The following is a 17587-nucleotide window of genomic DNA, read 5'->3' on the forward strand; positions in this document are numbered from 1 at the left end:
AAAACTCCCTTTTAACAGGACGAAACCTCCGGTAGAACCAGGCTTGGGGAGGGACAGCCATCTGCTGTGACTGACTGAGGGTGAGGGAAGGAACAGAAAGACACCGGATCATTCTGACTTCCATATAGAGAAAAAACACTCAGATCAAAGCAATGCGAGACACAGAGCATGCATGCAGCCATTTCCTTCCACCTCAGTGGGGTTCCTTATGTCTGCCTGAGTTATGTCATTGGAGAGATTCCAAGGATGTCATCTGCATTCTCTTCACAAGACACAATTCAAAACACTCTGCAGGCTCTTTTGCGCCTACATTCACTGCTGCGCTTATGCAGCAGCCCAGCCAGGCTCGATCTTGAGCAACATGTCTGGGAATCTGTGTCTACGGATGCATAAACATTCTCAGAGGATTTATTTTAACCATAAGTCCTGTGTGAAAACAGCGAACCAGAAAGATCTGGCCGAGCCTCTCGTAGTATGACAGTTCTAATCTTCTAAATTAATATCCCTTTGGTTATCAATTATAAAACCCTCCCTTCCTTAAAAGCAAGTATGCAGTAATGTCTGAAGACTTGGATTCTGTATTCCAAACACTGATCTCATTTAATTTGCTGGAGCGACATAGTGTGTGGCCACGCAGCTGTGAAAACAGAGAGATTCAGCTGCTGAAATTAAAGGCAGCTATTCTCATAAAATAACCTTGACATGTAGGTTTCATGGAATATTGCTATACTTAAAACTAAATTATCACATGTAAGGCGGTAAATGTCTTACTCATCTGGGGCTACAAAACTTGGATTGGCCTCATTACTCTTGGCTTTCAAGTGATTTGACAACTACCCAGAAAGTCATTTCAAATATCTTTCTTTTTCTAAACACTGCTCAGAACCAACCGAAGAAAATAAAAAATAAAATAAAAAGACGAGCAATTAAAAAGCTCTCTTACAAAAGCTGTACCCTCTAAACCACATTTCCACAGCAAGCACTCATCCTCATTGCTTCTGTTTCTATTTCACTATCCATCTCATCTCCATTTCCTCTGGTCATTCCTAATGTTCCAGTCCGTGTCTTCGCTGAATAATTACGAGAAGCCCATCTTCACCTGTAAGAACGGTCAGGACCTTTGCTGAAAGCATGACAGTCATCTTTCCCCCTCACTCCTCTGCTTCCATTAGCATTACTGGTCGTTGTGACTGCAGGGCCATTCCAGGGTCAGGGCCCTTCACTATGGGCTGTAATTGCAGTGGTTTGTGCACTTGAGCGCTGCTGCACCCACTTAATGAATTGTCACCCAGTTTAATATGAAATTACATCAGGGTGAATCATAATAGATTAACAGGGTCTGCAGGGTTGCTCCCAAAGGATAATCCATTGCAAATGGCTGATTACCTGTTTAAAATTATTACAAGGAACATATGAAGTGGATTACTCTGCCAAAAGTGATACAATCTGATCTCCCTTCCATGTGACTGGATTACTCTGAGAAAAGATGGGGACAGATGCCCATCCTCATCTTGCTTTAATGGCTCAGAGCTTGCACTGAAAGCAGCAGCAGGACACTGGAACTTTTTAATCACTGTACTGTAAATGTATAATTATTCTAATAATTCTAGCCTTAAGATAACTTGTACATTTAATTTATTTAAGTATCTCATCAGGAGTGACTAACTTACTAATGCCTTGCCCACAGCCATGATTAGGGTCTGCCTTTATTTTAAGATCATTTACTAATGAAACCTTCCGACTTTCAATTAAAGGATAATTCTGGTTTATTCCATCTTGGGTCCTTTTGGTAGCATAAGGCACGTTGGTTGTGATGAGCAATAGGAGGAGATAGTCAGTGTACAGAAGGAGAAAAATGCTAATTGTCCTTCTTCTTTAAAGGGTTTTAGCCATTATGGCTAGCCTTGGTCTTGAAGTGGCTAGAGAGGACAATTGAGCTTTTAATCATGTTGACATTGGTTAAAACATTTCTCCTGCTTTAAATTATGTAAGTATTTCATTAAAAACTGACTCACTACTGTCTGCCCACAGCCATAAGGACAATCTGCTTATATTTTCAGATGCTAGTCGAGTAAGACAACCTTCCCTCTTTCAATAGTTTATTTGAGCGTGTACCACAGTACACACCGAAGCAGAAAGGCCAGGTTATATAAGCATTTTTAGATATACAGTCAGATTGTTGTTTAACATTGATTTTAGTGAGCTGTTTGCCTCCTTCCAGCGTTTGGATGCTTGTGTCAAAGGTTAACCAAACAGTTACTAAAGTGTAAGAACAGTTGTTAGCTCAGTCAGGCAGGTCATCTAAACAAGATATGATGCAGGACTATGTTTCATTTAGTAGATATACATTTGACTTGAAGGTATATTTTGGAGGAACTAGATATGATAGGTGGTGTAGGCAACAAAGAAAATCAGTGTGATACAAAGACAGGCAAGTATAGCATTGAAGATACAAGAGGTAGAAGTACTGAAGATGGATGAAATACGTTGGATCAACCATCCAAAGTGTCATGGTCTCCGTGCCTGCCCGGCCGGCCCCACAAGGCTACATGTGTTGTTTGGTTTTCTCTCTCTCTCTCTCCCTCTCTGCCTGGGCGGAGCTCACTGTGGGCTCCCGCCCTTGGCCCACACACCTGACAACAATCAGCTGTGATCACCTAGGAGCACTATTTGAGGCTGGAACACAGATCCTCTCGTCGCTGGATGATTGTACTACAGACGTTAGTGATTCTCCCAGCTCCTGTGAACCTGTGATTTGTGAGTGACTTCCCTTTCTTCTGCTACAGAGACTTTCCTCCCCGGACCTGTGACCTCCCTGCCGTGTGAACGTGTGTGAGTTTGGGCAAGAAGACGTGAGCGAGTGTGAGAGAGCTCCCCCGTGATTCCCTGGAGTTTGGATTTCCCTTCACTGTATATATCGTGCACTAGTGCTGTAAATAAACTGTTTTTGGAGACGTCTAACCGCTCTGCACTTAAGTTCCTACTACCAAAGCAATGGACTTTCTACAAGAAAGCATGTGGAAATGAGTATCAGGAGTGATTTGCGACAGAAGGATAGCAGGAAGAGAGCAAGGGAAGGTTTACAAAATGATAGCGAGATCTGCTATTGATGTGTGGTTTGGAGATGGTGCCACCAACAAAAACAGGAGGCAGAGCTGGAGGTGTGAAGGTTGGGAGTGAGCAGGACGGGCGGGATTAGAAACGAGCTCAGGTTGAGCAGCTTGGAGATAAAGTTAAAGAGTTAGGGTTGAGATAGTTTGAACACATAAGGAGGAGGGATAGCGGATATGCTGGATGAAAGATGTTGAAGATGCAGATGCCAGGCATGAGGGTCGGTGTGACTCTAAGGGAAATACCCAAAAGAAGAAGATTGGCATTAAGTTGAGTATTCTAGAAGCTGCCTAGAATACAAAAAATGCCTTGCCTACCTTTCTGTTATTAGGGAGGGGGGTGACTTAGTCCCTTGCCATTTGCTACGCAGAATCTGATCCCTACAAATGCAAAATGCTTTCAGTAAGTTGTAACTTTGATTCTACCTGAAGTGAGGTAGACCTAACTTACTCCCAGAGAAGAAATGTCAGATCGGTCTCAGTGTTTTCCGTTGGGGTCCTAACCCTCCTAGGAATATTTTCAACCATATCTAAATTTTTTCCACATTGCCATAACTGAAGTGATCGCTCGTATGTGGAGCAATTAGCTGAGTTACCGGTCATTAGAATTGAGGAGTCACATTTCTCTGTCACACAGCTGACACGAATCATTTAAAATGCAAAAAATGAGTTACAATGGCCGATTCGCTCCCGCCATAAATAATTCTAAGGCTTGTGTTTTGCCCCCTCACATCTGAATCAGTTGATGCATTTTTTATTGACCGGGACCTCCATTAGACATGCTGATAGATGTTCCTGACACTTGAGGAGCACATTTTCATACATCCACACAGGGATGATTATTAACAGAGATAAGCAGAGTGAAAAGACACACAATTATGTCCTCCCCCAAAACCCCTCCTCTCGCATCGCTTCTTTGATGGCAATCATCTAGCATTTCACACCTCGAAAACCAAGCAGACAAGCCAGCGCTGTCAGGAGAGCTGACCTAAAATCAGAGATACATTTCCGATATGAATAATAGCAGTCTTAGTCAGGCAACATAACCCATCATTATTTGTACCCTCGCCCAGTAAATATAAGAAGGGAGCAGCACTTGTAATCATGGCAGCAGCTCAGTTTGTTTACTTCTAATTCATCAAACAGTGGGATCTAAAAGGCAGTCACTATTGACTACCTTAGAGCAAAAAAAATTGTCTTTTGGGAGGCAAAGAAAACAACTAACAGAAGGAAAATTACAGATGTTATTGAGTTTTCAGTTATCTCTATCATTCTTCGTGATTCTCTGCCATTCGGTAAACACGGGATGTGAAAGCTCAGTTTCTGTGCTTTGTTGTTCTCAGAGGAACCTATTCACCCTCAAGTGTCATCAATCAGTCAGTCTGAAGCATTACGGTGGAAAACTGCAAGATGCCTGTGTTTTTTTTTATTATTATTATCATTGCTTTCACACCCTTGTGCTTTTGAGAAATACTTAAAATATTTCAAGCTAACTTTTAATAGATTAATCAGTGCTCTCATTCGGAAGTTTAATTCACATCTATTCAGACGACACTTTGAAATTTTTCTGACTTACATGCATCTGCAATGCACCCCGTCTACTTGAATAACGGCCCTGTTCAATAAGTGCAGAAGGAATAGACTGAGAGTTCATCATTATTACGGTTCGCACAAAGTAACAATCATCACATCTTCCACCTTGCTCTCTGTCCTCTGATGTTTACAGAAATGCATGAATGAACTCCACTTTAAAAGCTATTCCGAATAAATGCTTTCATTGATCTGTTGTTTTGCCACATAATTATCTGAGAGGGGAATCTGTTTCAATAGTTTTAATGGACCTTGGCCAAGTGGGCAGGCTCGTATGTACACATGACAACATGGCTGTGTAATTATTCCAGTAAAATAAATTGGACGCAAAACCCGGCTCGTGCGGTTGCCAAGGTGCGACATTCTCAAACACATTTCCAGTCACTCGTCTGTTTTTATCTACAGTGTAACATTGTTTAAAAGTCCTGAATTAGGCTTTTTCTCAGTTGCTCAGAACAACACAGTGTAGATGCCAATCAAATGGTCCCTACTGGCTTTCAATCTCCCAGCCTTCCTGCCCCAGGCTCTGGAGATGGAGGAAGGCCGTCCTGGGGTCACGGCACCCCATGTTCTCATTCAGAGAAGCCCCACTGCTGTTCCGTTCTCATTACCCACGAGCCCCATGTCTGCGCAAAGCCCCTTTACAACAGCATGCCTCAGCTCCGGGTCAGAGGTCAGGAATTATTGAAGTTGTTTTTATTTATTTATCAATCTTCAACACTCTCTGTCTCTGTGACTGTGAAAAATGCAGTTTGGAGGGGCGAGTTGAAGTGGGGTTTAGTTGGGGGGGCAGTGGGGAGATGCTCCAGGAAAAACCTTCAGGAGATCATGCATTTTGGATTTGATGGAACATCTTGTATGAAACTGGAGACTGTTAACCAAACAGTTACTGCCTGTGTGACTGCCTGAAACAAAAGTATTATTTATTCAGGAAACCGAAATTTGTGCAGTAGGAGGGATTAATAGCAACAAGCACAGAGAGGGAATGAATAGCCTTTTGTCAGGCCTTCGGTCCTCCTTAACATCTGCAGGAAAGTTAAATAGTTCCTCCCATATTCCAGTGATGGAAATAAAAGCTTGTCTTTATGAAGAACGGGGCTTTTTCCTTGCTCCTTTTTTATTTTCTTTCACATTAGAAATCTGGGACAGAATTATGACATTTATGCAACACTTTACAGTCAGTGTTTGCATCACTGTTTATATGTTTTGCTACTGATAAGGAAGAGTCTGTCTCCTAAGGAGATGAATCTGAAGTGCTGTATTTGGTTAATTTAGTAGTGCAGTCTTGTTTATGCCTATACTATTTCATCCTGGCACATTAGCCCTTTACGATTTCTTTCTGTACACCTATGCATCACTTTTTGTTGTGGCTGCTATTTATGTATTACTCTCTGTGCCAAAATGGTCATCCTTAAATTTGAGTGTCATTTTAGAGAAGTGGATGAAGCTGTAGGAAGGTAAATCTGGCAAACAGGGCAGGTGGTAAATGATAACTGTGTTTGTGTGGTTGAAAGCCTGATGAATTTTCAGCACACTATGTGCCAGGATGCAATAGCACAGCAGCATGTGTTACAGTTCAGTCATCTCCTCTGGAAGTGCTGAGTAGTCTTCCTCAGCATTCTAACTTCAGCGCAGTAGCTCATGGTGTACAACCCATGATGTAAATGATTAAAAGAAAGAGGATGGCAATTCTCTTTCGCAGTATTCATCTGCTACGCAGGATTCTGGTCAGTAACAATGAATGAAAAATTGTGTATTGTGGTGGCAAACCCAGAGTGACACTGGAGAGAGACAAAATAAACAAGAACAATTCTTTAATGGCAGAAACAAGTACTAAGAAGAATATCAAAAAGTCCAAATAGGGCCAAACAAAACAAGCATTAAAAAGATTAGAAGAAAAACTACATAGAGCTCTAACAAAGGCAAAGTCGGGGCTGTATGCACTGATCAGGTGTAAGATTATGAGCACTGACAGGCAAAGTGAATAACACTGATTATCTCTTCATCATGGCACCTGTTAGTGGGTGGGACATATTTGGGAGTGAGTGAACATTCTGTCCTCTGAGTTCATGAGTTAGAAGCAGGAAAAATGGTAAAGCATAAGGACTTGAGTTCAAAGATCAAAATGTCGTTGCTAGACAACTGGGTCAGAGCATCTCTAAACCTAAGGTTGTCTGTTCCCAATCTGCATTGGTCAGTATCTATCAAAAGTGGTCAAATTTGTAATAGTTTGTTGCATGTGGGGCAGCATACCTGTGACCAGTCAGGATGTCCATGATGGCCCCACCCCTGTCCACTGCCTATGGGCATGTTAGCATCAAAATTGGACCACAGATGGAAGAAGGTGTCCTGGTCTGATGAATCATGTTTTCTTTTACATCATGTGGATTACCTGGTGGATGTTCGTCACTGGCAACTGGATGCACTATGGGAAGAAATCAAGAGAGCAGAGAGCAATGTGATGCTTTGGGCAATGGGAAACATGACGGGAAACATCTTAACCTGGTTCGGGAACAGCACCATGCAGGACAGACGAGCTCTACAGAGGGTTGTGCGGTCAGCTGAGCGCACCATCCGCTCCGAGCTCCCTGACCTGCACTCAATCTACAGCAGGCGGTGCTGGACCAAGGCCAGGAAGATCGTGAAGGACCTCAGCCATCCCAACAACAGACTGTTCTCTCTGTTGAGGTCAGGAAAGCGATTCCGCTCCCTGAAGACCAACACAGAGAGACTGAGGAGGAGCTTCTTCCCGCAGGCGATACGGTCTCTCAATCACACCACCACACAGTACTGACCCACACATATGGTTCTTACACACACACTGGACATTCTGGACATTGTTTTCACTTCATCACTTAAATCACTTTAAGCATATTTGCACTGCACAAGACATAATGTGGATTGCACAACACTGGTCACTATATTCTTCATTTCCAGTTAATACTTGTACAGCTGCTGTTATTTAGTATATATATATTTATTTATTTATTTATATTTCTTCATACATTCTTATATAGTTCTATACTGTGTATTGTGTATTTTGTTGTACAGTTATTTTATTTTCAACTTTAATTTATATATTTTATCTTATTCTTTCCCAGTTAAATTTACCCTTCATTCTAATTTGTGTTGTACAGTTATTTCATTTTTAACCTTAATTTATATTTTATTCCCTCCTAGTTAAATTTACCCTTTTTAATTTTTCATATTTATTTCCTATCTTATTCATAGCCTTTTTTTTTCTTTTGTTTTCTTTAGGTCACGAGCAGTTGTCTAAGCATTTCACTGCATATCGTACTGTGTATGACTGTGTACGTGACAAATAAAATTTGAATTTGAATTTGAATTTGAAACCTTGGGCCCTGCATTCAATGTGGATGTTACTTTGAGACATACAACCTATTACTATTACTATTACTGCAGGATAATGCACCCTGTTTCAAAGCAAAAATGGTTCATGAATGGTTTAAGGAGCACAACAAGTTTGAGGTGTTGACTTGGTCTCCTAATTCCCAATATCTCAGTCCAATCGAGCATGTGTGGGATGTGCAAAGACACCGAATTCAACCATGATTATGACACCTGCACTTGCTACTAACATTCAAAGGATCAAGGAAACTTGGCGCGGTTAACAGCAATCCACTGAACTTTTTCACAAGTAGAAACTTGATAACTTAGTGCTGGCGGTGCAGGTTTGCCACATGTAAATAATCAACATTTCGATAATGTTACATTGATTTTACAATTACTCAGGTCTAAAGGGACCAGTAAGAACTGGGCGAACAATTAGCCAACAGTATCTGCTGGAAAACCTTTTGTCCAGGCATCTCTGGGGATGTGTCTTTGAGATGTACTTAAATATTTTTCCAGAATATACAGCCCCCTCACCTTCGCCATAGGCCCTTAGCAGGATATTGTGCCCTGCAAGGAGGTGGACTCAAGGACAAAGAACTCATGAGGTTGACCCAGATTTTGAACTCAAGATGCCCAAAGAAAAGCAGGATAACAAGGAAGAGGTGAAATCAACTGAGGAATCACAAAGGTGGGAAGAGAACAAGGACAGGAAGCAAATAATAAAGCTACACAATGAAAGGCAATAACCAGAATAAAGCAGGAAGTAACCAATGGGAACACAAACAAGACTCAACCAGCATCTAATAGGTTGTTTTAATATCGCGACTCAATTATAGTTCAAGTTCTTTTACTATTTGCATGTTCACAGAGGTGAGGGTAACAAAGTGTGGTCGAAAAATGCCAAATGCAGTATATTTATGTAAAAGAAGGAAGTCAGATTTAACCTGTACCTGTGAAACAAACTGACATCCCTGAAATTAAAGTTGGTCTGCACTGTGAGGCAACAAAGCTAAAGTAGTATTGTGCAGTATTATTGTTTGATGGACAATAAGGAATATCTATTGGTTTGCATTCCACGCTTATCCTACTATTCTCCAGTGAATACACAATGATTTAATAGGGGAAGTGTGAGGTGGACCAGCCTTGGGCGACAGGCCCCCCTCGCAGCAGCTGTTGGCGCAGATGTAAGGTGACAGTAATCAATACTGATTATTAAAGTGGGAACACCATCTCTAGTGTGTGATTAATCTTCATTCCCCCATGTTTACAGAGCCTCTTCTGGCCCGTTCACCTCAGAGGGGGAGCGCCCCCCCCCTCCCCAATTATCTCTCCCCAGAGACAGGAAAAACAAAACACCGTCACCATTAAAGATACTCACTGTCAGTGCAGAAGAAACCAGGCACAGGTCGTCACTGCGATGGAGTCCACATGCGCTGTAGAAATGTACAGGGCAGTGCACGCCGGCCACATCTGAAGGATATATGTTCTAAACGGCAATGTCTGAAAACATTTACCCCTGCTAGGCTAGAAATTATGTTTACATCTACAACTCGTAATAAACAAACCCATAAACTATGACAATAAAACCATCTGACAAACCAATCCCCTCATCCGGTCATAGATGTAGACCCTGAGGTTGTGATCTCTGCCATCAGGATGTTGGCAGTGGATTCTATGGGTCCTTCAGGGCAAGGTTTGGGCTCTTTGCATTGTTCATGGAGCTGTTCCTGGCCTTCTTTGTTTTTGTGGCAGCAAGCATTGTGCAAGTGTGTGCTAGGTCAGCAACAGCGTTTGTGCTGATGCTGTTTAAGAACCGTACACATAAAGGGCAGGACCTATGATTTTCTCAGCAGAACATGTATTGGTGTGATATGAACAGCAGTGGTTCATATCATGTGGTTTATTGGTGTATGACAAAAAAAACCATTTTATTAGGAGTCTCCTTTGTGAGCTGCGAACACCAATGATTTGCCCCCATCACCACTCGCACAGAGCACAGGCTTTTTCACATGAACATGGAGCGATGGTGCCCTTGGCTAAATACTGAAAAGTATTAGGAGACGAAATGGTTTCTTCCACTATTACAAACAACTGCCTTCCTCCAGCCATCAGTGATGCCATCAAAGTTCTGCTCTGAGAGCTTAAACATCTATTTTTTATCCATATTAGAGAATACAAAATTGCAGGTATGATATATTTATGTCCCCCCTCCTGCTTCTCTTAATCATTACTATATAATTATCTCCATATGAGCAATGCTTTTAATGCTTTGATCTTTTTTTTCTGGAGTCAATGTAAAACCATTGCACAAACCCTACTCCTAACTAACAACATGTCTCTGTACAGCATGCGGGACTAGCTTGTTCTCTTCAAAAGTTAAGTTCTGTAACCTTGTCGTATGGCAGCTATTATGAAACAAACAATTCATCATCCTCGCTCCGATGCATCCACAATCAAATTCAGATTAATGTTTAAAACAGAAACAAAACAAAAATCAAATTAGAGTCACTTAGAGTATGGATTGTTTGGTTTGGGGGCATTCATGCTACCGGGTCAATTAAAGGTAGGATCAATAATACAATAATGAAACAACAATGAAGCTTTGGCATTACATGGAGGGGAGACCGAAACTGCCTTGAGTGATGATGCTAATCAGTGACGTACAGCAAACATCCGGCCATGTATGTGCAGTCAGAAGGCGAATGCTGCTTCTCGTGCAGATGTGCGTTTGATATGCATACACGGCGCACCCATTAACATTTTTGGACCGGGTTGAAGGCTCTCCCGTCTCCATCGCCTGTGACTGCAACAGATGGTCACCTTCTTTCTTGCAGGGCTCCCCTCCCTAAATACTCCCCCACAGGTGTCAGGCTCCCACCACCACCCCCTTTCCTCCATCATTAAATAATCCGTGGTCCCACCTCTCCTCTCCCTCCTGCTGCCTGTCAAAAAGAGGGAAGCTTTCCTCTGTTTAATCCACCATTCTTTCTTTCCTCGCCTCCCACTTCCTCTCGAGGACCCCCACCTTCCCGTTCTCCCATCACTCAGCACCTGTGAGGATCCCACCGAGAGGAGAGAGGAGATAAGGCCTTCGTTCACCTCCGTCTCGCTTTCTCTCCGCAAGAGGGGTTGGGAGATGGGAGGGGGTCAGGTAGAACAAAGGGGGAGAAAGCGCACTGAGACATTGGGAATTCTTGACAGCTGTTTCATTTGGAAGGCAATCTCCTCTCCCGGGTGCCATATTTGAAAAAGATAGGGGAGAAGAAGGAAAAAAAAGACAGACTGCCTGCATTCTTAGAAGAAAAACGGAAATAGACGAAGATCTTTAGGAAAGTTCAGAGGATTAATTTGACACAAGGCCGAGAGGATGATAGAAGGCAAGGAGGAGAAAGAAGAAAAAGAAGAAGAAGGGGGAAAAAATGTTTTCTTTGTCGGAGTAATTGCTCTCAGCCAGTCTAGTGTGCAAACTGGGGAGAGATTATAGGATTTATTCCCATGTAGATTTTCAACTGAGACGCTTTGCTGGTGCCACCTCACCTCCTCCATCCACCCAGCAGAACGTGCAGCCTGGGATGCTCTGTATAAATCCATAAATCCATAAATATTGAGCAATACCGGAGCGTCGTGTCTTTTACTACCCAGGATAGTGAAGGCAGAGCGAGTACACATAGATCAAGTGCGCGTGTGTCAAAAATGACAACGCAGCATAGGTTCGCTGTACGGGATGCACAACAGCTCACTCGATGTTTTGCAGCTGGAAAGCAAACCTTTTGTTCGGTGTCAGAGGGCACACGCCGCTTCTCAGAACTGTAATCACCGCTGCAGTTAAAGGTAGGGCGAAGCAGAAGGCAGCAGGAGGGATGGAAACACTAATTATAAATGCTATTGCACAAGTAGATGCTCCGTAGAATAATTCACTTATTTGATGTTGAAAACACTGAAACAACCCGAATTTGGGAGGAGAGATTATTATCAAACCCGGCGACCACATATTTGCATATGTTGTGCTGCTTTGTTTACCAGAACACTTCAAACAATGCATTACCATTTCAAAGCCGGTCAAGTACGTGTAATTCCTTGTCCACGCATGAAAACAAGATGAAATTACATTTGTCGATTTTATTTATTCTCACATTTGTTTTCCCAGCTTAGCTCGGCGTTGAACTCCCGCTGACTCTCTCATGGCTTCCATAAAGCAATCTGGGGTAAACGGTGTTGCTGCATGAGAAGATGCCTCACGAAGGACAGATGCCTCAAAGACACTTTGTGAAGAATCAAAGGCTCCCCATGCTAGAAAAAGAAACTTGTGCCATTCCCAACACATGTCGCCAATCAAACAGCCTCACAGAACACCTTCTGTTTCCAATCCAGCTTTAAAAGCAAAGGGTCCTGAATGTTCTGTTCAGTGTGTGTGTGAGAGTGAGTGAGTGAAATATGGCAGGCCCATTACCTTCCACGGAGCCCATCAGGGAATAGCCCACAGTTACCCAGGAGCTCCTGACAGCCTGTCTGTCTCTTTGCAGCAAACCAACAGTGTGTCATACAAGCAGGAACAAACAGCAGCAGCAGTTTTACAGGCTAAAGTCACACCGGAGTGAGGCAGCTATCACGTGAGCAGTTCTGAGGCTTCAGAAGAGTCGCAGTTAAATAAAACATTAGTCTGTGTAATCAAGTCGGATCGTAAGCTAAGCCAAAGAGTGTTTCGAGTACTTTGCTGCAGGTTCCACGGTGACCTCAGATCCCACTACAGCGCAAATAAAAACCTTCAAGCAAAACATCAAGCTCAAGCTTTCGCAGGGTGCTGACTCACACGCAAGTGTAGACTTGTTATTTTTGATTGTTTCTCCTCTTTTGTGGGGAAGTCCTCTTCTCCCGTCGCCTGTAGGGCTGTAGCTGTTTACAGGCGGCGTGTCACGCTCAGTGGGTGGTATGGGATGGGAAAGGGCCTCAGGTTAAATTGGCAAAGAAAAAGGGGGAACTGTCAGGGGACTACTGTTGTCTGGTTGGGCCCTGTTTTGGCCCAGGGAGACCTAATTTTATGGAGTGCACAGGGATAATTGATAGTGTGTTGGTTAAGCTATGACCTTCCATTTGTTGATGAATATGTGCTGGCCAATGATCTTTTCTCTTGGGTGGGCTGTTAATCTGCAGAATTGCTGGTGTTAAAACTAAAATTAAAGACAGGGTACACAAAAAATATAATAACTACTTAAAACCTCGTCTGAAAATCAAAAAACAACAAACAAACATAAAAAATTTATATAATAACTCTGAATTTATTCAAAATAAGGAATTACAATATTCAATATTCACACCATTACATCACAGAAGGTAAATAGACCTTCTGTGATGCTTGGGTTTTCTCTTACACTCCAATAGAAATTTAAGAAAAAAATTACTTAATTATTTCTTTTGAGTTAGCTGTAACTGTCCAAATTAACAGAGATGTATTAAACGTTTTGTATTTTACAAGATGAGGTCTACATAATTTACAGGCTTTGCTGTGGGTTCCGGAAAACAAACAAATTTAGCTTGTGTATATATATATATATATATATATATATATATATATATATATATATATATATATATATATATATATATATTAGGGGTGCAACGATACACAAAATTCACGGTTCGGTTCGGTTCAATACTTTGGTGTCACGGTTCGATATTTTTTCGATACAAAAAAAATGTTCATGCCTTTTTAATTTGTCATTTATTAAAATTATAAATATATATTTTAACTCAAAAGTACAGTTTTTAAATTTAACCCTAACCCTTGTGCGTGTTTTTTATTTTGACAGCGAATGCGCACCTGCGGACCACTTATGTGCACCCCTGGTTATTTAGCTCATCATATTGCAGCCACAGAAATTCTTTTGTCCATGAAACCATAAAGCTGCACTTTCTTTTTGCCTTTTAGTCTGATTTGTCATAACTTCTCCGTTTTGTGGTAAGCTTTTCTTTGGCTGTCACTTCTTCACCCTGACCTGTCTTATTTGGCTCAGCAGAACTAAAATATATATCCTGCTGCTTTTACACACGCACTCACATAAGCTCAGCGATTCTCTGCGCAATCAACCTCTCACATGTTTAAGCTTGCTGCGGGAGATTTCACTTGTCATGTTTGCATAGTAAGCTAACGATTAATAAGACGATGTCAGAGGAATTGGTGCACAAATTATCATCACTCACAGATCAGTGCTGTCGCTCTCTATACACAGTTCGCACGATTGCAAAGTGAAAGCAAAAAAACAAGCGCAAATTCAAACGCGATTTCAATATGTCACATATTGACAGTGGCTCACAGATGCCAATGACATAATTACCCAGCTACATTTCTGAAAGAATGCAAAAGCATTGACATATATTTTTCCTTCCTACAATAGCCCGACGGGCAGGGCAGAGATAGATTTTGGTACCCCGACTGAAAAAAATCGCTAGCTCCAGGACGTCGGGCTAGCGATTTTGCAAGCCCTGTATCTGATTGAGGAATCACTCATCTTTGGAAAAGAGAGTTTATTACAGAGAAATGTCTCTTTCCAAAATAAAAGCTATACTATCCGCTTCTTCTGGGCTATATTCTCAGCAGCATAAGGAGAATCATGTGCTAACAGCTGTCTAAATGACTCGGCTAAAGTTAGTAGCATGCTTGTTGTTTTTGTCTTTGCACTAGGATGATGTCGGCGTAAATGTGCAGTCATATTCGTTGTGTTCCCACTAGTGCTTTCAGGTTCATCTCGTTGAAATGACCTTAACGCCACAACACGGCAAATGTCCGTTAACGAGCTACCGCCGATCGCCCCGTGTGTGGGGCTAGACGGCCAACACGTTAACGAGCTAACTGCGCTAACACACTAGTTCCCACCCATGTAATTGAGCATTGCATGGCACATCCAACATACTGTTTTACTTTAGTCCATGACTCGCTTACCTTCAGGGTCATACGTCACATGAAAACCAAAATAATTCCAAACGCCAGATCTGAATGAGGGTGGGGGAGGTCCATGTGTCTTGCTAGCTTGCCCTGCGCTCTTCCTTCTGACTATGCTGTCTGTGTTGAGCGCTCAGTGGATCTGCGCTCGACAGTGCAGCCTAGGCGGAGTAGTCGAACGCAGATTCACTGAGTGCTCAACACAGACAGCATCGTCGGAAGGAAAGTTGATAAAATAAATTAGAAATGTTGTATTGTTCGATACATATGCGTACCGAACCGAAAGCACTGTATCGAACGGTTCAATATCGATACGAATATCGTTGCACCCCTAATATATATATATATATATATATATATATATATATATATATATATATATATGTATATATATATATATATTTACACAGTCCAGGATGAGACAACGAACATCCAAGAATACATTGGGAAGATGGCCCCAACTGACCGAGTGCTCAGTGAATACCTCAGGCAGCAGAAACCCAAGAAAGAGGAGGGAGACGAGGAACCATCATGGAAGGACAGGCCCCTGCACGGTAAGTACCACCGGCAGATAGAGGAGGTGGCTGATATCCAGAAATCCTACCAGTGGCTGGACAAAGCTGGACTGAAAGACAGCACAGAGGCACTAATCATGGCAGCACAAGAACAAGCTCTGAGTACAAGATCCATAGAGGCTGGGGTCTATCACACCAGGCAAGACCCCAGGTGCAGGCTGTGTAAAGATGCCCCAGAGACAATCCAGCACATAACAGCAGGGTGCAAGATGCTAGCAGGCAAGGCATACATGGAACGCCATAACCAAGTGGCCGGCATAGTGTACAGGAACATCTGTGCCGAGTATAACCTAGAAGTCCCGAGGTCAAAATGGGAGATGCCCCCAAGGGTGGTGGAGAATGACCGAGCTAAGATCCTGTGGGACTTCCAGATACAGACGGACAAAATGGTGGTGGCTAACCAACCGGACATAGTGGTGGTAGACAAACAGAAGAAGACGGCCGTAGTGATCGATGTAGCGGTTCCGAATGACAGCAATATCAGGAAGAAGGAACACGAGAAGCTGGAGAAATACCAAGGGCTCAGAGAAGAGCTCGAGAGGATGTGGAGGGTGAAGGTAACGGTGGTCCCCGTGGTAATCGGAGCACTAGGTGCGGTGACTCCCAAGCTAGGCGAGTGGCTCCAGCAGATCCCGGGAATAACATCGGAGATCTCTGTCCAGAAGAGCGCAGTCCTGGGAACAGCTAAGATACTGTGCAGGACCCTCAAGCTCCCAGGCCTCTGGTAGAGGACCCGAGCTTGAAGGATAAACTGCCCGCAGGGGCGTGCTGGGTGTTTGTTTTTTTTTTGTTTTGTTTTTTTTTTTTTAAAGCAAAAAAAAAAAAGCAAACTCATAACGGGCCAATTTTTTTATGATCAGTCAGTTGTTGTTGCATTTGTGATCATTTAATATCAATGTGCTGCCACTGCTGGGTGCAGTAGCTCCACCACCCCACTAGGGGGAGGAAGCGGGTTTGTGTACTCAAGTTTCTCTAGTAAATATAGGAAAAGTTCATGGAGTCTGGCCAAGTTGATACCAGCACACAAAATATTAGCTCTGAAGTTGGCTGTACTGGAGCATGAGAAATATATGCTTGTAAGTACGATTATATTCTGTGTTCATGTTAAGCATGTGATGTAAAATGGGTTGTTGACTCTCATATTTGAAGCCGGCATGTTAGCTGCATTGCCGATGCTAATTGTGTTAGCATGTCAATAGGAAATTCCATTGTGTGTTAGCATCAAGCTAGCGGGATTTGGAGTTAACATGTTTTCATTTATTTTTCTTGGTTATACCAGCTATAGTTCAAGTTGCTAAGTCTTCAGTCTGTACTTTGTAATGTGAGAAATATATTATGTTCCAGATGTATGTTTTAATATGCTTTTCTTATGTTTGTAGTTTTACAGTGCCTTCATTAGGGAGACAAATAAACCCTGCAATGAGAACTGGAAGCCTTTGCCTCTCCTTTTGAAGAACTGTTTATCTATCTGCCAAACTGGGCATCAACGTACAGGGAGGGCAGAATAGTAAAAAAGCATCATTCTCATCAGCCAGATAGTTCTCTAAAAGAAAGGATGGATGAGACGCTGGAAACAAGGTCAAAAGTGTCCAGTTCTTTACGTTCCAGCCAGCTTACATCATCATCTACTGCTGCCGCCAGAGCACGAGCAAAAGCAGAAGCTGCCCGTGCTCAGCTCTCCTTTGCTAAGCAGGAAGCCAGCATCCTAAAACAACAGGCCGAGCAGCTTAAAAAGAAAGCAGATCTGGATGCAGAGCTACACATACTCAAATCGCAGAAGGCAGCTGCAGCAGCCCTAGCTGAGGCTCAAGCTTGGGAAGCATCTGCGCAAGAGAGTGAGCACCCACAACAGCCCCAGCTGGACGGCATGCAGCAAATCAGCCCATTAGAACGAGTCCAAGAGTATGTGCAGCAACAGTCAGAACTCGGTGACGATCTGCAGACTCCACAAGTTAATCATCCAGAACTCCTATCTTCTCTGGTGCCACAGCCAGCCACGGCCATCGATGCAACACCAAAAG

General features: G+C 42.6%; 1 protein-coding gene across 1 annotated transcript; it reads left to right on the forward strand.

Annotated features, from left to right (window-relative positions):
- The first annotated feature begins 15442 nt into the window (after positions 1-15442).
- On the forward strand, positions 15443-16992 carry LOC145431108 (uncharacterized). The gene is made up of 2 exons (XM_080306469.1): positions 15443-16642; positions 16946-16992. The coding sequence occupies exon 1, from the start codon at positions 15443-15445 to the stop codon at positions 16292-16294; it is 852 nt and encodes a 283-aa protein (XP_080162595.1). The 3' UTR covers positions 16295-16642; positions 16946-16992.
- Positions 16993-17587: the final 595 nt, after the last annotated feature.

This window comes from Astatotilapia calliptera, chromosome 9, assembly GCF_964374335.1.
Source record: "Astatotilapia calliptera chromosome 9, fAstCal68.1, whole genome shotgun sequence".
In the NCBI taxonomy this organism is placed as follows: Eukaryota; Metazoa; Chordata; class Actinopteri; order Cichliformes; family Cichlidae; genus Astatotilapia; species Astatotilapia calliptera.

Excerpts from the sequence above, each read along its gene's own strand:
- LOC145431108 (XM_080306469.1), top strand. The coding sequence starts at position 15,443 with ATGGCCCCAACTGACCGAGTGCTCAGTGAATACCTCAGGCAGCAGAAA.